Genomic DNA, 21,311 nt, shown 5'->3' with positions numbered 1-21,311 from the left:
ATGATATAGACTTTGTGAAAAGCCAGAGCAATTTTACGACACAACAGCTTGTTTTGATGAAAGGCTTTATAACAGGATCACTAAATGAATGCAATTTGTGCCTGGGAACGGGAAAGGAATTTTACTGCTTTGTATTTCAATGTTGGAGAGGGAGGGAAAAAAAACGTATTTGTAAAGTTATCTTGTATGAAACATCGCAGATGAACAAACTGGCCAGACTGGACTTAAAAGAGACCCAAACACAGCAGTGATACCCAAGAGGACCTCTGGGAGAAAAGCCTCTATCTCTGTGGTTAGACAAATGCCTGAGAACCCTGACGTGCCACAGTGCCTCTTTCAACATGAAAAGCCACAGCCAAAGCCTATAAACAGAGCAGAGTATGCTAACTTTGTAGGAAATCCTTCTGTGCAAACACAAGAGGTTGTCAAAATACACTTCAGAGAAAAGTAAACCCATCTTATCCTGAATTATCACGTAGAAAAACTAATACAAGGCGGCTCACGATAAGCTTTGAGAAAGTGGACTCAAAACACCGGTTCTTTTCCCCCATTAAATGAGACCTGGTGTCGCATGCACCCAAAGCCCTTTCACCCGCATTAGTCTGTGCCCATTAGGAGGCGGAAGTGCTGTAACGTTAGGATTATTACCAAAGGGCAGATGTTATCCAGAGGAGGGCTGGCAGAGTTCCCAGGTGGGATGACACAAGTCAAAATAAGGCATGAAAAACATGGGTAGATGCAGTGGTAGATAGACTGCTCTTCCATGACATGTTTGGAGTGTTCCCCATTTCCTGTCTGAGTCAACCTTTCACACACCAATGTTGAGGCGCTCGCTTTTAACCAGGAGCTGTTTGGCCCATAAATAAGAAAAATAAGAATGGGAAATTAATCATCTGGTATTATTTAATCACAATTAAAATAATTAATCATAAACAAGCGTGTCAAAAGCCTGTAAAAGCTGCTTCACCTTCAGTGAGTTGTGGACGGCAGACTCGGGCGGGTAGACGATGAAGTGTCGCAGCGTGAAGCCGAAGCCCTGAGAGGTTCGTCGGAGGTGGAGCGTCTTGGGCCCCGGCCAGCAGAAGGGCTCCTCCTCCGCCCCGGGAGAAGTGGTGGCCGACCCGTCGGTCTGATCGCGCCCATCCTTTTGCTTAGCCTGGGCAAAAACAAAAAAGAAGAAGTATAATGAATTTAAATCATATAAGGAGCATACATTCTGCACTGTTGCTACATTATCCAGCAAGGTGATAGTGTGGCAGGCGTGCTTATTTGCGTCATTGCAGAGTAAATCAGTCACCAAACAAGGACACATTTTTTTACGAGTAATCAAAGATTGTATTGTTTTCCCTTTTCGGAGAAAATACCACCATAGAAGAGCTGCAATGTGAGCAATTTCATCTCTCAGTATTGCTTTCCTTTCAACACAATTTCCAAGATCTAACGTCTGCTGCATTCAACGACAAAAAAAAGCCAAGTATATCATTATGTAACGCAAACATTTTTCTCAGTGTTTTCATTTAAACTATGATCTCACCCCAAGAAAATGACCTTTGAATCCCATTGGAGGGATCCTGAACACCACTGCAGATGCAACACATACTGACTGATATGAAACCAGTCATTTCCACATGAAAAGTTGAGCCTTGTAATTGTGCATAGCAATAAAGAGAGCGGTGTGGCTAAAACTACAGAACTGTAAACTGTTTTCTCAGAAAACTAAAACAAAGAAACAAAGAAACAAAAAAAAATTGTCATATCTGGATTTTAAAAGACGAAACCCATTGATGAGGATGAGCGGTTTTATTGGTTCATCTTAAGTTTTAGTGTCACTTTATTAAAAAAAACATTAACAAATGCAGGTCGCAAAAGTATTGAAACATCTGTAAATAGTCATATTAGAAGCCTTCATTTCCACAGCGCTTAAAATATTCTCATTAAAGTTTTACTGTTTCTAAAATGGATGTCAAAAGAGTGAGGTTTATATTTATACTATATTTTGATCTGTAAAAGCGGTTGATTAGGACTTCAGGTGTTTCCCAGGTAACAGTATTTTTGCAGACCGTGTTGATGACTGTTGAACAATTGGCTATGAATGCAGTCAAATAATTCTCTTCTTGACTGGTAGTTAAAAATGTCATAGAAACACAATAGCTGCCAATATAATCTACACTGTAATTTCAGTCATATTTCTGCTGCCCAGAGCTCCAAAGACACGGCCATACATACATGTGGCTTCAGTTACTGCACATTTGGGGCTTTGCGGGGCTATTTGGCGTGTTTGCCCGATGACAGAAGTATCTGCTACATTCCTACTGTGACTAACACGGGATGAAAACATCCCTTAAATGCTGGCAGCTCTCAGCTTGCGTAACGTTACCTTTGTGCCGACATAACAGAACACATGGGTCGGCTGCGAGGCAACGATTTGAGGTGTTTTGCAAGAAAAACGCTGGCGACTACGCCTGAAGTCGGAACGATGACGAACTTGTGAAAACACACACGCTAAAAGAATACATTCAAATAAAAATAATGACTCAAGCTTCATTCAGCAGCATGTCAGCATGCAGCACTGGTAGTCGTAATTTGACACCAGCCTTCCCTTGCTGGCTGCTGATTATTTGGACCAATTGATGATGTCCTAACACGTAAACCAAGAGTCAGAATAGTCTGAGGCCTGAGCTTTCTCCTTGAAGGAGCTACTTCTGTCATGACAAGAACATCCGACATTACGAAGTTATAGATATGTAACAGACACTAAAGAAATGCACAAGAGATACCTTCAAAACCCAAGTGTGCCAACATTGGCGTGCTCTGTCGCTAAATGTGTACCAAATTATTGTAAACAGATGCTGTGTAACGTGACTGGTTACAAGTTGAAAAAAATGTCTCAGAATATCACAACTGGTAAATCGGATAAAAAGTTGAAAGATGAAAAAAGGGCATCACTCAAATCTCAAAGTATTAAAAAGAAAAAAAAAACTATGCATTGAAACAGTCAATGTGACATTTGTCCTCCTTTCAATGGAATGTTTTCATGAGGATGGAAATAATTGCAAATAACTTCATCATTGGAGAGAATTCTTTTGTTTTATAGATAAAATGTTTGACCAGACCATGATCAAGTCATTCATATTGTTAAAAAAAAAAAACGCACCACATCATTCCTGACATCAGCTCGAGTTTAAATGTTGAATACCATTCTAAAATTGTGCCGATTTGTTTCTTAAAGAAGTAATCTAATGTGCTTCCTGCAAAGATTTTTATGGCAGCGAGCTCTTTGAGGCGAGAGACTGACATATGTCATCGAACTATTGACAGGGGCTGAACCGCTGCACCACGGGACACAAGTTAGCGGTTACTGCTAACACTTCCACAGTGACTCTGAGCTCCGAGCATCTGCCAAGAACATCAGCCTCAACCCAGATTTCTCCGCGGGCCCTTCCCCGACCAAATACGTCTTTCGGTATGGATCCAAAACAAAGACATTCTCCCCACCACCCCTCTGGCTACTCTCTCCATATCTCCCCTCTTTCGCCTCGTCTGGAGGCAGCAGATGTAGGGAGCAACGGCTGGGCGTGGTGCGGTTATTGGTATGACTGGTGAAATCACCCCCCAATACCCAGTGGTTTGGAGCTGGAATTGAGCCACACACCATAATGTAAGCGAGAGAGGAAAGATGAGATGAGGAGGAAGAGGAGAGGGAAAGGAGCTGACGCAGGGCAAGTCCTCTGTTTGTTTGGATTCCATGCTTAAAATTTTATGTCCCATTATGCAATAGCTAAGCTGTTAGGCTTAAATGCCCCCTGGCCGAGGCACACGCAGACTTTCCATCACTATATATAAAACATGTTGAATTATACAGCAGAAAGAGGAAGCAGAGGACAGTGTGGGGAGGAACTGCTGCTGCCGCTGGTGGTGGAGTCCCACAACAGATGTACTCAAAAGGCACAATACTGTAAACCTTCTGCAAACACAATTACCTGAAAACTACTGCTTAATTATGCATGCAATCTGTTCATCAAAACAGTTGCTATTATGTGCATGCCGAGTTTGATGTGTGTCTTGCCATATGGTGCTGTAGCCTGCAGGACAGGTCATTTGCATGCATCTTTATGTATATGTGATGAGAAGTTTGGCTGGATTTGAATGGTGTGGACTCAGCTTTTTACCCAACTGCTTTCTTTATACTGTATCTATATATATTTATTTATTTTGCATTATTCTGTGAGTCACTCCTGCAGCTTTCAATCTCTTGCCTTTTCTTTCCACACTCCGTCCCCCAGAGGCTTTCACATTAGTCACTCTTATTCACTTTATCATTGGAAAAAATGCCTCCGATGCCCTTCCTTTTGGACAGACGCTGAACAATGACTGCACCGCGCTAAGCTTCATCCAAATTCTCTACGGAAATAAAGATGAGTTAAGAATATATCCTGAAAATAAGTGAGTGCATTGACAGCTGAAACGAAAACATTATCCCGAGGCAGCAAATTGAAAAGTGTCATTCTGAAACCACCATAGGGACCAATGACAATAAACGAAACCTAACCCAAACACACGCACACAGGCGCACTCGTGTTACAACAGATATCGGTCAGTGAAACAGGACTACCCTGCTGCTGGATAGCAGGATGACGCACACTAAATTCCTCAGACAGCACAACAAAGTGTAGCCGCCCCTAACCTCTGCTCCCCTCTCAAATGCCTCCTATGTAAGTCTATACACCTCCTCTGCCGGATGCTGATATCAATGTTAGAACAAATCTTTTATGAGTATTCTTCAAAAAAATGGAACTCCACTCAGCTCCTCGCAAACCACAGGGATGCTCTCCATCCCCAGTGTCAGACCCTTACCCGCGATCGAACGCAGTTCTTCCGAGAGGCTTCTCGCAAGCGAGCCCAGGACACGCTGCGATTGGGACTGGTGAGCCCCAGCTCCACTTCGCCCCAGTAGGCTCGGGCCAACAGCTGGAACCAGAGGCAGTACGGCTCGGACAGGCAGCCATCCACACCGGCCAGCCGAGCCCACGGGCAGCCTCCGGACGTCGGGGAGGGAGAGAGAGAGCAGCATCCTTCCGCATTCACGTCCACATCCCGCAGGTCAGGGTGATCCTTCAGCGGACCCGGCTTACAGCCCGGAGGGAGCCCGTTCCTCTGGGCCAGCATGGCATAGCCGAGCCTGAGGTGGTAGGTCCAGAGGGCACAATCGATGAAGACAATTCCTCAGAGAGCACCCCTGTTTCTGTGTTCTCTACCTCCCCTTCTCTTCCAGAAAGTCTACTCCGAGTAACCGCCTAAGCCCATTTTTGCTTCCTCTCTCTCCTCAGTCCGGCCCCGACTGTCTCTTCTGGTCTCAGCGCGGAGAAACGGGGCTGTTCCTCTGGGCGTCCCACAGACACATGATGTTTCCACTCAGCCGAGAGGAGAGCACAGCGGCTGAGTGCACTGCAGAGCTCGGCCTGACTGACTGACGCACCCACCCACTCGCCACACAAAACTCTCTCTGAAGTATGCACGCACACACCACACACACCAGGCAGTCATAAATGAATTCTCTTCCTTTCCCTTTTTCAAATTCTCCTCTCGCAACCTTTAAAAGTTTCAGATGCTGTGCGCCTGCCAACACGCACTTGCTGACTCACGTGCTGAGGCCGATCAATTAATCATAAGAACAAATGAAAGGAGGAAAACAAGAGGTTCATGCAAGGTATTGAAAAGAAGTGAGAGCAGCGAGAAAGTTTTTCAGGGCAGGATAAAGGAGAAGCAGGTAAATCCTCCAAATGTGACGGAAAAAACACAAAGTTTTCACAGCTTGCGGGGGGAAAGAAAAATCAAGTTGGCCTAATGCAGATAAGAAAGCAGATGGGTCCCCTTGTGGAATCTATAAGGAACAAAAACGTACAACTAATCCACCCACCTCTCCATGTCTGCAGCTCATCTGGCAACAACAAAGCGCTAATGTCTGGGTGGCACACATGGTGGTCAGAGAAAATACCTGGAGTTGCATAAACACACAGTCACGCCTGCACATTTATTTATTTGTTTACTTAACAGAGACCATGCCGTTAACGGTGGTTACATAAGCATGAGTAATGCAGCAGATGGAATCTATATGGAGAGCCTGGGTAATGTTAATTTACAGCCTCGTCCCTGTGCAGCTTTTGGCCATTTAAGTGTTGTCCGGTGTAGGAAAGATAAATATAAAGCAATGATAAATCAAGATGGAATATTTTGGGGCGCTGTTCTCCCCATATGTGCATGGGATGGTTGGGTCCTAAAACACCGACAGTATAAATTAATCTCTCCATCCTGACAGTGTTTCAAAAATGAGCTCATTCTAAGTTCTTTGCAGAGAAATGGTTGATGAGGAAAGTATTATTGGCCGTTTGTTTATACATTAGGAAAACTTAGGTACAGATATAAATATTTGCATGACAGATACATCATATTTTTGTGATAATTAGAATTAAATGTATGCAGATTTATGAATCTGAATGTGATAAATCGACTCTAGGACCAGTGTATTAGTCAGGACAAGGCAGTGATAGATGGATGATATGGAAAAGTAAAGAGCTTGCTTGTATACTTGTACAACTAGTTACATAACAAAGATAATAAAGGCAGAGAAGAACAAACATTATTTTATTAGTTGGAGTTTTTTCAAACATGATGCTTTGGTTTCTATTTTCTCTTTGCTTCATTCAGAGAAACATATTGGGAGAAAATGAAGACCAAAGACAGAGTTGGTTTCATTTTACCTCAAATTATACTCAGAATGACTTGTACCTGAAAGGAAAACTATGAAGTCAATCTCTAACTTTGGAAGTTAACATAATTCATCACATGAGTTCTTAACAGGCACAACAACTCGATTTGCAACTTAAGACGGCTATTAAGAATTTAACAATGCACGGTTAATAAGAGTTAATAAGAGACCATCACTTTAAACACAAAAGCTGCAGAATTACTCAATGAAATCATGCCACTTTTCACACAGGTGCAGTAAACAGTCTTTAAAGCAACAGATGAAAATGTTGCCTTGAGTGTTGAATGGTTTAATTAACAGTGCTTCAAAGAGTTCAGAGAATATTTTTATAATCTAGAGGCTTTTCACATTGTATTGTTTTCTCAAAGATACCTACAAATACGACCTGAGGGCATGAATATGACACGTAAACAAACTACTGAATGGCAAACTCTGCTGCTTAAAACTTCTTGCCCGGGTGGTAACCGATCAGTTAGGCTTTGCTCCACCGGATTACAACTTGTCTTGAGTAGCGTGAATCATTGAGAACATCTGTGCGCCGTCTTAAGCACAATAAATACGAAGAGAGGAAGACAAAACAAACCTCTTGCAAACACAAGGTGTGTGAGTCACAGGGGATTGTCGTTTTGAAGGACAGCTCTGGCATCACCAGCTGGGCTTATGTAAAATATAATAGCTACTAACTACATTAAGTGTGTCCCATAACAATTAAAAGCTTGAGCAAGATATTGACAGTTTGTTCACATTTACAGTAATCGTGAACACATAAATCTAAACTCTGTGACCCACCTGCAAACAACTTCACACCGCTGCTTCCTTCTTAATGCCTCCAGGTAGATGAACTCCTCAGACACTCAACAGCCGCCGTTATTTTAGGAGCAGTGAGATGTTTGGAAGCAGGATGAGCTCACCCCTCATACCTTTTAGTGAATCTCTCCGGAAGAGAGCAAGGCCAAAACATCAATTTAATATTTAATCACATTTTCATCCAAGGAGCTCTCTGGAGCATTTGTGCTGCTCCAAGAGCAAGCGTTAGGACTCAGCTTCACTCTAAAGGCCTCTTACTCAACAGTAAATAAGTCTTCAAAATTACAGTGAACTTAATAAATAGTGCTGTGCAAAACTACTTGTGAGCAGTTACTTTTAATCCTGTAAGCCAATAGACAGTATTGAAGAGAGTTTTCAGTGCTAAAACCCTTTGCACCCAGAACATCATCAATTCTTCTCCATGAAGGCTCCAGGCTGGCTCAAATTCTCTGGCCTCTCTATGTAATCCAAAACAGACACCCTGATGTTGAGATCAAGACTCTGAAGAGGTGAGGGAGTCACACCGAGACAAGTGTGACTCCTAATTCATCCACACTGTACGGTTGTACTGAAGGTTTTTGGTTATGTGATGGATATTATTAAACATTGCTTGGAGACATGCTTAAAACTTTTGTACAATATTTTTAATGGTGGAGATGGGGGTGGGTACTGGGATGGGAGAAAACAACAGTCCTAAAGTTGAATAAAATATAACTTTATGAAGTGCTGCTGGTATATCTACCAAAGTCAGTTAGATTTCCAATTGCGCTACCGAGCCAATCAAAAATGCAGTTAACACAACGATGTTGGAAACCTTTAGCTATGACATGGAGGTATAGTCTAGTGGTAAGTAGTAGCTATGCAATAACCAAGTTGACACCACTAACCCAACTCACTTCACCCAATCTGGGTCCACTGCAACGATCAACGAAAAAGAAAAGCCAAAGAGCCGAATGCCTGAAAGCCAAGCTGAGAATAGAGTGGCCCTAAAGCAACTCAACACTGCCACTCAATGTACAACAGAAGCACGACATTGATTTTACATAGAGCCCCTTTAATGGTTCATCCACTGTGTCTGGGCAGACTGTGACCTCCACCAGCAGCTCATTCAAGTCAGTCAACTGTGGCTGCGCTTCGTGAAGCCACTTTCGGATGAGAGCTACTGCTTAACGTGAAAAATGCAAATACCAGGCTATTTTGATTCTCAGGAATATTTGCCATCCGAGACAGCAGCAGCGACCAGGAAAACAACATCAGGAACCCAGTGTGTGGAATGTTCCCCTCTCCGCCATCGGTTAGGAGCATCTTGTTACCACATTCACCCAACTCAATATAGCATGTGGTAGTCTGTATGGAAAAGGCAGCAGAAATAGTAGTGGCCACACAGCAGCCGGCTGAGACACCCGACTTTTGGAAGTCAAAACAAAATTTGAGTTGCAAAAGTGTGCTTTTGTCTGCGACACATATGAGAAAATGTGGGAAGTTGAAAGAGCCTACGTTGTGATGTGAGGATCCAATATCCTGACCAAAACAGCACTTCGACCTACCTCCGCTAGCACGTTTCTGTTTTGATTCTAACGTTTCGAACCACTTCATACACGACAATGTTTTCTGAAAGCTCCCAAATCTGAAACACATGATTAGATGGAAGAAAATAAATCTTTAAATGGAATTCCTGGTGGCAACGAGCTCCACTTAGTGCCATGCAGGAACACGAAAATGAAAAGGCACGCCACCCAGAAATATTATGGCGTTGCCATGGCGACAAACCAGACCACAACAATGTTGTCCGCTGGTCTGGGATGTTCATGGTTTGTGTGTGTGTGTGTTTATGCATCGATCAGTGTGTCCTTCAGGCATTGTGAAAGACGGCAAACACTGTAGAGGATGTGATCTCAGGCTTTAAACTGGCTTTCTATCTCACTTCCTCTCATTTCATGCCATGACTCGATGTGCAGATAATGAGCAAAAAGTGGGTGAAACTTTTGGATCAGACTTTTGTTTGTTTTGGTGGCGGGAGAACAAGAAGATCATGCTTCAAACGTTCAGGCAAAATTATGCCGTTTCAGGGTTAAATCAAGTGATCTTAGATGTTGTCCTTGAAGAGCAAATAGAGCAAGGATTTTGTCAATACAGACAGCAAAATTAATTATCAGTGTATCAGGTTCGTCCAAGAAGCTAGAAAGTAATGTAATCAAACTTTACAAGTCATTGAAGTAGAGTTAATGTAAAAGACATTTAAATAAAAGCCCATGAAACCATTTACAGATCTATAAGAATGACTGATAAGTATTATTCATTGATCAGCGTATAAATTGTTTTACAGAAAATATTAGAATGCAATTCACAACCATTAACTTCCCCAATAGGTTCACTTGCCTGTTCCACAGTTCAACACCCAAAACATATCAAGTTCACTTTGATATAGAACAAAGCAAAGCAGTCACATGTTCATACTCAAAGTCACAATAAAACAGCTCTTAAACACAGGCTCAGAAAATGCTTTGAAGAAATTTATGAGATGACACAAAGGTGCAAATTGTGAGCAACACTGTCCGCCTGAAGAAAAGCAGCAACAACAAACAGGGCCAGCACAGCCGGGCAGACTAATATCAACTTAAGCGCAAGATCACAGAGGCCTGTGAAATTCTAGCGGTGGGTGTGGAGGGTGGCACAGTGAATAACTGCTCATCAGACAGAAGGTTTACCAATAGCTGCTTGTCCTTGGTTTGTTACCACGAGACATCAACACATTGTAGTTTGGTCTTGAAGTCCCCCGGCTGATAATTATTCAAATGGTCCTGTGGCTACACACAACATCACAATACAAGCCAAACACAACGCTGAGATTGGTGTCTGTGATTAAATGAGCACAAGGACTGAGAAATCAACAGGCATTCACAGGGACTTGGTGAGGGGCTTGTAACCACCAGGGCAGGACACCAAGTTCAGACTGTGGATTTGGACAAGCTAATGGAGCAGGCGCTGTTCTGCTTTCGGCATGGGAAGGAGAACACGCCAACACTCACCAGCAAAAGTCTCCTCAACGTCTCACAGCCAAAGTTGTGTTTCCTCGGTTGTGAAACTTGTTTCAGATGTTTACGTTTCTGGAGAACACGACGCAATTAAAACCAGGTTGTTTTGCAATGCCGTTTCCTTTTAATCCACTGAAATGTTAGAGTCGAGGCTTTATTAGTTGATTATCTGCAGCTCTGATTTGTGTAACAAAGGGGAGGAAAAGAAGGGGGCCTGTGGCTTGTAAGCAGCTGACAGGATCTCTGGACGGGGATTAAAGACACAAGGCACCAACAGGCTTCCAAAAAGGACAATAAGTTAGTTTGAAGTCTCCAACTGGTGCCCGATGTGTGACCGACCCTTCGTATCTGCAACGGTGAATGTGTATGTCTTTGTGTCGGTGTGTGGCGCACGAAGCCTGAAGAAAAGAGAAAGTCTTGCCGGAGGATTAGGCTCGATTCGGGGGTGGCTTTTCAAGACTCCTGGCGGGTGTAAGATCTAATCTCAACATGATGCATCTGGGCTCCGCGAGGTATGGCTTACTGTAACAAAAGGCTGGCTAATGAGGGCCAAGGGACAGACTGCTCCAACTATGCACCCACACTGCTGCACACCAATAAAGCCCTTCTTCAGTCAGTGCAGGGGAGGGTGGTGGGGGGGGGGAATCAAAGGGATATGAACTCTGCAATATTGACGACTGTGGGGCGGTAGCGGGCAGCCGGTGCTGATCAGGCAGATATTGTGGGAGATTGATTTGGCTTCAGGCTCAGATAAGTGCATCAATTTGAGAGTAGGAGGCAGTGGCTGAGTCAGTTATTGTATACAAGCTCCTATAATGTGATTTGACTGGTTTGTCATCTGCCAATATGCTGGAGGCAGAATGTAAGCAGACCTGATATGCCAGAGGGAAGGGAAGAAATTGAGACGGTAAAACAAAAAAGCAGAAAGGTACCCATTTTCTTGGCGTGAGCAGACAAATTCCGACAAATAAAATGCCATCAATATTGTCAATATTGCCACCATTTGTCTTGAAGAAATGCTTTTTAGGGGCGCAGGTTTTTGAAACAAATTACACAGATGACATCCAGTTCTGTTAGCATGAGCACAAGAAATGCATTCAGTTTTTCAGGAATGTAAAACTGTAGCATCCGTGCAACAGACTGGAGGTCGATCAAGGCGACTGCATACATGAAACCTGATCCATTCCTAGTTCCTAATTGCGGGTATCTCTAATTGTTTATTTCACACAAAAATAAAATGAAATTAAAGTCTTTGGCCTGATTTCTGGATGAGTGACATGATCTGAGTGAGTCGATTGTCCTACAGGTAACACGTGTTTTGAAAATTGACAAAATAATAATTGTACAAAATGTGAGGATTACGAAATATTAACAAAATGCTCAATTTAAGTCACTGCCATTTGTTTATAGAATGCCAGTATGTTAAATCTGCTCCATTTTAATTTTATTGATAAATACAGACTTTAGACTTGGGCAGGATCTGACTTCGCTGGCATTTGCATTTTCATGCGCCAATAAAAATGTTGAAAACCTCAACTATAGCCACTACAAAAAAGGCCCAACAACACAACAGCTGCCCTTTCTCATGCACACTTTCATCGTGAGGATAAAGCTGGCACAGCATTTCTTTTCATTTTTAAGTGGACTCCAACTAAAATGCAGATCGTGATGCAACAACTCCAAAAAAGCTACCAGTTTAACTCCCAGTGAGTCACACCCTCGACTTATTCATGAGCCCATGCATCACATCTCTTCCACTGGCAAAAACAACTATTGGAGTTCACAGTTTGCTTTGGAGACCATCTGTGTGGAGCTCAGGCAGAATGCATGACGGCGTCCAAACTTACAACAGGGAGAAAAAAAAAATTCAAAGTACAGGGGATTTCCTTCAGGCCGGAGCTGAGGTTGCAGACAGGAGAGTTGGACAATCAAGGAAAGTCTAACACTGGGAGAGGGGAGACAAAAGCTGGGGCTCAGGGTGAGGGGCGCGGGGGGGGGGGGGGGGTATTACCAAGCTCCCCAGTGAAGGAGCCCTGCTTGATCTGGACAATTGTCTCCAGAGGTCCCCAGACAGCTTCTGACAAATGCCTCTGCCAATCAAGCATTCAGAAGGCCGCACATTCACTCCTCGGCAGCTGCTCTCACACCGCAAGGAAAAAACAGCAAATATGTTTCAGATGACAGCCCCGACCCTCAGCTCCCGAATAAAGGACTGTCACTGTCAGTGTCTAATTATTGCCTCTCTTCTCCTCTGTCAGACGCTGCCCCTCAGGGAGAAACCATATGGCTCAGGAGGGGCGATGTGACAAAGAGCTGGACATCATCAGAGAGCGCCGATGAAGATGTATTCTTCCACTGCACACTGAGGGGGATTAGATAAACCCACGAGTCAGGTCCGTCTCGAGGGGTCAATAATATGTATTGTCTCACCTACCTTCACACAATGCTAACAAGCATGAAACATTTCTGGATAAGCGCTGAGCAGTATATCACTAATATATCGTATTGGGATGTGGCCTGTCCAAGAAGAATCATTGTTTTTAATCGAATTATCTTAAGAATTTAGAGATTCTGTGAAAGCGCCAGCAGTTATCCCTACGATATAGATAAAATACAGATGTTAAAGTGTTTGATTTTGACATTTTCTATTTTTTAAAGACTAAACCCGATTGATTGCTTGATAAAGAAGATAGTCAACACGTTAAGCCTTATGAAAAGTATTACTGCTCTACAGATGGGCTCTCATAATAGCCTTTTGTAAACAAATCTGTTAAAAACAACTCTGTTGCTATATATACCAGTTTGCCTTGACCCACCACAACAGTAGCAAGATAACCAGGGATCTGTAACGAGTTCAGTAATTCTCTATCGGGTCCGATGAAACTTTAATGGATAAATAGGCACCGATGTGAAGCAGGATTCACCCGTCATACATCACACACCGTTATTCATTCAAAACTCCATAAACCACCCACATCTGGAAACTTCGCATGGACACCATCAATCAGACATGAACACGTGTGGACAGACACCTAAGTCAGACAGCCAAGCTGCTAAGATGCAAGAGCGGGGCGTATATGCCAACCTGTCCGCCCTGAATGTAAACTCAGGCTTTCCAGCCATGTCAAAGGCTCCTTTAAGAAGCTGCGTCACTCCCGTCGACCCGCACGCGCTTCATAAAGAGCCCATATAGCAGCGGTGGAAAGCCGATCTTGAAATTCCTGCAGCTGAGGTCTGAGGTTGGACTGTTGTGTGGACTTGGAGGGAGGGGAAGGCGAGCGGGGGGGGGTCGGCTCATTCCAGACGCATGCCTGACACATGCATAATAATGGTGTAATGGATGATAACACGCATGGCGGGGGGCATACAGGGTGTTATGAGGCTCCACAATTGAATTACACTCTATCTTTATTGATGATTCGCTTTGTTTCAAGTTTTAATGATGGCCCATTTGTTTTATGGACGACCCAAGACACACTATCGTGTGCAAAACAGAATCACAATAAAATGGTTCATATTCTCACCCCTCTTTTGTTTTATATTGTTTATTGGAGTAAACAAGATAGACTGAACAGACTAAATGATCAGTTTTTGTAGATGTGGATATGAACCTGTTTATCCTCAGCCTGAGTCGTTACATATTTTAAATGCTGGCTGTAAGATTAACTGTGAAGCCAAAAGATGACATGCTATTTATCAAAAAATAAAATGCATAAAAATACCTAAGTATCTTGAGCAAAAACGACAATATCAGTATTAATGGCACAGAGATAACTAAAACTAGATAAAAACCATCTGCTACTTTTGTTATTTATTATCTCGTCTTTAATTGTACAAAAACAACGACCTTTTACGGTTACTGGCTCTTCAAAAAGTAATTTTCCCTTTTGTTGGTTTTCATGCCTTTATTTTACAGCATGACATTAAAGAGAGGCAGGAAACACAAATAAAGTGAGACGGGGTGATGACATGCCACTAAATACGTCACAGAAACATCTTAAACCACTCGCACACCAGGGTGCAAGTATGCTTTGCTTTTATATCATTATAAACTGAGTAACTTTGAATGTTGATCACATAAAACCAGCATTTGAAACCATTTATCAGTGAGTGAAAATAAATGACATCCAGAAATGCCGGAGCTGGGACAGAGAAGTGCGTCAACACTTCTGATTGCATCCACCCAGGAAATACCGCGCATGTCATCTCTCGCATCCAGCGCAGCTATTCTGGTCACCCGGTGAAATATTCAAAACTGCCATTCAAAATTCATTAGTGACGAGAACGACGCCGCAGGGCTCTAAAAATACACTTTACTATGTAATGGAATATAAAATATTCAGCTTGTCATGAAGCTTGTTGCCATGTCTGGCACTGCCTCGTGTTTACTTCGCTCACGTGCGGAAGCTGCATGGTGCTGCTGAACGTCACGACCCAAGCAGCAGCTGCAGCTCTACGCCTTCACTTTCACTGCTGAGACTCGTCCCACTTGGTACTGGGTGGACACGCACATCCACACAGAGGGGAGGCAGAGGCCCTCGTGTGCCACTCGTTCATTCCTTCAGCTTCCTAATGGGGAGTTTTTACGTTGGTTTTCATGGGCCATTGGAATTCCTAAGGAAATAATCATAATGAAGGCTACAGTCATAGTTTCTTTCATTCCAGTTCTAACTATTAAATGACATTATTTTGAGCTGTGCTTACCAACATCCAACATCCAAACCTTTGCCCATCTTCTCAGACTGATTCAGCTCAACTGGACTTTAATTGCTTTAAGACACTTGAACAAATGACAACATTCATACAAAGGAATCCAACTGCTATGAGGCTAATATAGTAGTAAATGCATACAGCATGCCTATCTATCTACATTTTGGTGTGCTTCTTAAGAGTTGCATGCATTTGGATTCGAGCATGCACCAATCTGTATGTGCATGATGATATTTATGTAACTATAGTGATATTTATGTGTGTATTTACAATATGTGTATGTCATAAACTATGCTACTCTTGCACCGGACACAGATTTCTGGGTTTTAGAGTAGATTTGCCTTAACTGAGTGAGACACATCCACTATATAACTCTCAAGCTTTACTGGAAGACTACGATCAGGTAATTGTATAGTCTGTGGTGGTTGTTGATGTTGATGCAAGACGGCAATCAATAATGAGATACATTAACATGGCCTGAGGATCGCACTCAAAGCTGTTACATTAATATGTAGTCTTATTGAAAGCATTATTGAGATTCCATTAGTTCCATTTACTGCTAATGTCAATGAAACTTCACTATCAGTGGTTAAGATACGTTGTTCTCCCTATATTACCACATCTGGCTAACAAGCATGCAATGACAGAATAACAATTAATGGAGATCTTTCTGCAATCTTACTTATTTTAATCATATATTTTTCAGCAAGTCATAAAAAAACAGAAAGCCAAAAATGTTTGCACCAATTCTTTTGAGCTTTGTCCTTCTCAGACAGGACTTTATTTGTACATATGCAACAACAACAACAAAAAAAATGGTTACACACCAAAACATTGGACACATTGTCTACGTTTTGTTCTGGTGCTACTCAACTTCAATTACTGGAGCGCACATGGATACATAAAGTATATTTTAATCTGCAATACAACTGCTGCTACACTGCTGCAAAAGCATTCAGTGGATTGTAACAGATTAGGTATGGGACAGATCTGGTGCTGGTTATGAAGAAAGCAAACACTGTTGAGAGCGGTAGGACACGCCCGTTTAAACAACACGCGCGCACGCACACACACACGCACAAACACACACAGAGTCCGCGACTGACCAAGAGCTGTAAACGACTCCACTATTGTGACCCGGCCACAGAGAGAGAGTATGTGTGTGGGCAACCGATACTGAGACACAATATGAGAGAAACAGGCAGGCGGAGGAGGGAGGAGTTTGGGGAAAAGCGCAGTGTGGATGAACGGTGTGTGTCAGAGACAAATGACGGTCCTTGGAAAACACCATGGTGCTTTCCCTGTGTGCACATGGTCTGAATTGGAGCACATACAGTACTGCTGATCTGCCCTCCCACTTCTTTTCATCCCACTCGTCTCTGCCAATGGGTGTGTCCAGTGACACCCCCCCCCCCCCCCCCCCACCCCCCCCCCCCCCCCACCCCATACTCATTCCTCCGAGCGCCCATTGCTGCACTCCATCAGACTTATGGGTTCGGCCGCAGAGGATTCATCAATCCAGAATCTGACGTGCTGTCAGTGACATCATGTACTGGTGGTATCCAATTGAAAGGTCTCTGCATAAACCACAGTTATTGCATGGTTAGGCTCCACATGGATCGAGATCATCAACACTTGCGATGAAGCGAAAATGGCAAAAACTAAAATGTCACACAGCTTGGTTTCAGTTGGGCGATGGGGAAAAGAAAACAGTGTGTCAGTCAACTGCTTTGGTGTTGCAGTGGAGAAAGGCCTTCATTCTGAGCTCATCTGGCAAGAGCTGCATGCAAGTCCTGATTTACAGTCCGAGTAATTCTGTGGATCAGCATGCCTGCAATCACAGATTTTTATGAATATCTTGTCTGAGCTGCTGTCCGAAGTCTTCCCACTCAAGTCAGCGCAGGGTTCTGGGCCAGAGGTCGAGGACATTAATCCCGCAGATGCATACTGCATGAGTTTTACACTTCGTGTCAGGTGTAAAATCGTACAGGAAATTGATGATATGTGAAAAGAATGTGACTTTTTTTTTTTTTTTTTTTTACTGGGCGAGGTTAAAGTTGCACAGCTTTTTTTTTTTAATCACTTTTATCTGCTGTTGCATTACAATTTGTAATATGTTACCCATAACCTGTCAAATTGATTAAAACCGCAAGGAACTTTTGAGCACGCAGTAGTTGCTGTGTAAGTTAAACATGTCACATTACATCACTGGAATGATGCCCCTCATAAGGTGAGACCTTTTAAAACAATATGCTATAATATTAAAAAAAAAATAACAGGATATGATACTTTCTTAATAGATGTCATAGGTCATGTCTGAAGGAAGAAAAAAAACAGCAGACGTGAATGAGTTTGAGGGTGAAGTCAGGGATTGCAGATAAACTACGAGTCCTGAGAGATGATGGACTGAGCTGAGGAATGATTTGGACGCCGCATAACTGTCGCTAACGTCGGCCAGGACTGCCGTTCTGGGTGGGGTTTGACAGAGTTCATGTGACCTGCTGTAGAGTCGGAGACAGACTGTGGGATTTATGCAGGGCGGGGCAGGTGTAGCCGAACAGTAATGTCCTGTATTAGCTGAGGGGAGAAGAATGTCGCCTTTCAGCTGAGCGCTTAACGTCACTGCACGGAGAGCGGGATCGCTGATGTTTAGCGTCCGTCTGAGTTTTAACAAGAAGCCGGGCCGCATGTCTCGTTCCGCCGAGGAGAGCGCACGTACGCGTCGAGATCGCATAAGAAAGTCGCTTCAGAGTGGGGCGTTTACCAAAAATGCATCTCATCTTTAAAAGCTGACATCAGAGATTCTTTACAGCTACAGTCGGCCCAGATTTTCTTCGACCTGTTCTATTCTGCAACTCTGTCCAACAAAACCCTGTTACGTAATAAGGACCAAGGCGAGACTCCGTTAAAGAAAGGAGTCTTTAGCTCTTTGGCTCTCTCCCTGCGGTGTGGAGCAGCTCAGCCATTATTCACTGGAATGTTTTCCTCCCCTGTTTGTCCAGGGGGGCCGAGACCCCGAAGCCACAGGGCTGACGAATCAGTGCTGTGTGTGTTAGTCTGCCTGTCTTGTCTGTATTTTCTTCATCTGGAGTAAATGAGTGCAAGTTGACTGATGAGTAACCTTTTAGAAGAACCAACAATGAGCTTTCCGATTATTTCTCCATCGGACACACCCCGACTTTAAACACTCTGACGACTCTGAAAAAATAATACAGGCCTAATGTTTTTCTTTACTTTCCAGAGAGACACATTTTAGTAAAGCAAGAAACAAACAACTTAAGAACCATCAATATAAATGAGAAAAAGACACTTCAAATGAAATTGCAGCATGTCCTTGGACTTGAGGTTTTATACTTATAACACAGAGGTCACTTTAAAACAGCAGCTACATGTCCAAGACTTCAATCGATTTTGAAAGCCACTTAACCAGCAATTTTACTAAGAACCATGTGATAGACCAGAAACTAATCTCTCTACCGTAAACATGAATGTATTTAAAAGGGAAATATATTGCATTAGGTGCAAGCCTGACACGGAGGACCATCATGAGGCTGCTTACTCAACACACTGTACGTTTTCCAAATGTCATGCAAAACTAAAGAATTTCTGGCTTTTCACATCAGCTGATCACAGACGTAAATGAAAATTGAGCATGGAGTTCACTTAAACAGACCCTTTACACAACTTTTAGAGCCTTAGAGTGCTTGTGAACACACACGAATGAGCGAGTTATTTGCTATGCAAAGTGTTAAATGTCCATCGGAGCAACGAGCATTGAATGTCTTGCCCAAGGTCAATGGGGATTGATCTACCGACACCAGGAAGAGAGAACGACCTGGTCGACTATCTGAGTCTCCACTGGGGAAAAGGTGGATCCGATGCTTATTTGGGGTTCAGGGGAGGTTATAAATGAGCAACCCTACATTATTAATGAACTTCGTTGACACAAACACAGAGGGAAACACTTCAATGCTCTCTATGATGATAATACGCATTGAAATAATGCATGCCAAAGGAATAGCACCGTTCTGACTGGACAGGCGGTTTCCAGACTGTCATGAGGTTGTCATTATCAACACAAGCTGTGTGTAAGTTTGTAGCTACAGGCCAAAACACTGTTAGAAGATGTTGTTCCTGGAAATGGTTGTGGTTTTATTTTTTTCTGAGGCTGTCGTGATTAATTTTAAACCGCAACACAATCTGTGATGTTTTTGAAAGATATATATATATAGTCAAACCTCTCAAATCCAACCATCTCCATGTATTTATCAGCTGGAAACTTTATTACACAAGTTCAGGAGACGTGAGCCTCATAACGGTGTTACAATTGTTTGTAAAGAAACATAAAATAGAACTATAGAATTAGGTTTTTGGTGAATTGTAAGCATTATTGTCTATATTGTCTTTTTCTAGTGCCAACATCCCAAACACCAACTGCTTCAGACTAAATATTTTAACTTCTCAGTGCCTGATATTTCTTTCACTTTGTTGTTTTTTTGCTCAAAAGAAAACTTTGCTTGCAGGAACCATTAAAATGCATTCAATGTACACCATCCAATATTAATGCTACATATGATTGTAAACAAATATATAAATCTCTAAGAAACAACGATCAAAGGCAAAGTCTAAAACGCAACAACCCCAGGTTGTATTGCATATAATTAAAAGCATTAACACACAATATCGAAAGCAGTGACTCAGCATATCATTGTTTGGATCAGGATGTGGCACATGCACGGGCTTATGTGTTGTAGAGTAAGAGGGAAAGAGAAAGGGCTGTTGGTGTTACCGCCAGCACAGATTGAGGAACAGATGGCCTCACCAGAAAACTCCACCGACTGCCACTTGCTCATTGGGGCGGCGAGAGGAGGGGCGGAGGGGTGTTTGTTGGTACGTTGGGGGAAAAGGAAAAAGAAGCCAGTGATGGCGGAGGAGCTGAGCTACAGCAACTGATTAGGCATCAAATCTGTTTCTAATCTGCTGGCGGGAGAGTGGATGATTTCTACTGACACAGAAAGGACCTCCTGTGTGGCTCTCGCACATAATCCAAACAGAAAAACAACAGCGGAGGCCGCTGATATGCACGTGCGCACACACTGCGAGCTTTCACTGGCATAGAGAATGGAATTAGGTTTCAAGGTTAGAGCTAAAGGTCAAGGGTTATGTGTGGGCAGCAGCAGACAAGACACTTAGCTTTCATGGAGACTTGGACAGATGAAGGCAGCAACCTTTTCTTGCTGCCTCAGAAAATATGGATGATTTGAGTGAATTGCATATATTTAGAGATTTTTTTCACTGATTGACAAGCATTGTCCCTGTATAATTCATAAAAATGTCATAAATCAACATTTTTAAATCACAATTGTGTTGTCGCTTTAACTGTAATGCTTCATCAAGACTTTTTTTCTGCTGAGCTATAAATGTGTCCTTCGGTATAAAGTAGTATTACATCACAGAGAAGTGCTTCCTGCCATCAACCTGCTCCACTGTCCATTCAAGGAAAGGTATTGATAGCAGGCTGCACCTGGATCACCTCTCAGCCTGCCAAGTGGCACCACCAACACATCTGAGTATTGTTAGAAGTGCAACAAGTCACGATTAAACTGCTGGCAATGGTGAAAGACGCAAAAAGACAAAGCAGCAGGGGTTTGGCTAAATGCAGGGCTCATTACCTGAGCACCTCACCAGTCTAAACTGGCAGGCACTAAATTGGTGAATGAGATTGCAGGGCAGCTTGGCAACAGTCCCCAGTTACAACGTTAAACAACGGCCACAGCCGTCAAAGACGCCCGCTGTCTACCCTATTGGTGCTGCCGCTCTAATCCTTTTAGCAGAGCCCAGCTCAGCGGCTAAACTGAGCAAACCTCGCTCAGTCAATCCCATTGACAGGAATGTTCCACCATCGCGTCAGGAATAGTGGCAGGAGTCAGTCCAGAGCCTGGCTCGGCTCTCAGGAGAGCTCTGCAATAAGAGTTGTTCTTTCAGAAAATGAA

At 43.0% G+C, this 21,311-nt stretch overlaps 1 protein-coding gene across 4 annotated transcripts in view; it reads right to left on the bottom strand.

The window, feature by feature from the left end:
- arhgap21a (Rho GTPase activating protein 21a) overlaps positions 1-21,311 on the bottom strand; it is a 79,802-nt gene that overhangs the window by 36,079 nt on the left and 22,412 nt on the right. For 2 of the 4 annotated variants that reach the window (XM_080514877.1, XM_080514878.1), the window contains exons 1-2: positions 4,855-5,434; positions 968-1,156 (exon numbers count right to left, since the gene is read on the bottom strand). In XM_080514877.1, coding sequence (XP_080371003.1) covers positions 968-1,156; positions 4,855-5,166 — 501 coding nt within the window. In that variant the 5' untranslated portion in view covers positions 5,167-5,434. Of the gene's footprint in view, positions 1-648; positions 848-967; positions 1,157-4,854; positions 5,435-21,311 lie in introns of those variants that run through there. The other 2 variants (XM_080514880.1, XM_080514879.1) reach the window with 2 other exon arrangements.

This window comes from Blennius ocellaris, assembly GCF_963422515.1.
Source record: "Blennius ocellaris genome assembly, chromosome: 19".
In the NCBI taxonomy this organism is placed as follows: Eukaryota; Metazoa; Chordata; class Actinopteri; order Blenniiformes; family Blenniidae; genus Blennius; species Blennius ocellaris.
Note: the sequence above shows the minus strand (reverse complement) of the source record. Positions and strands in the feature narration are given on the sequence as shown.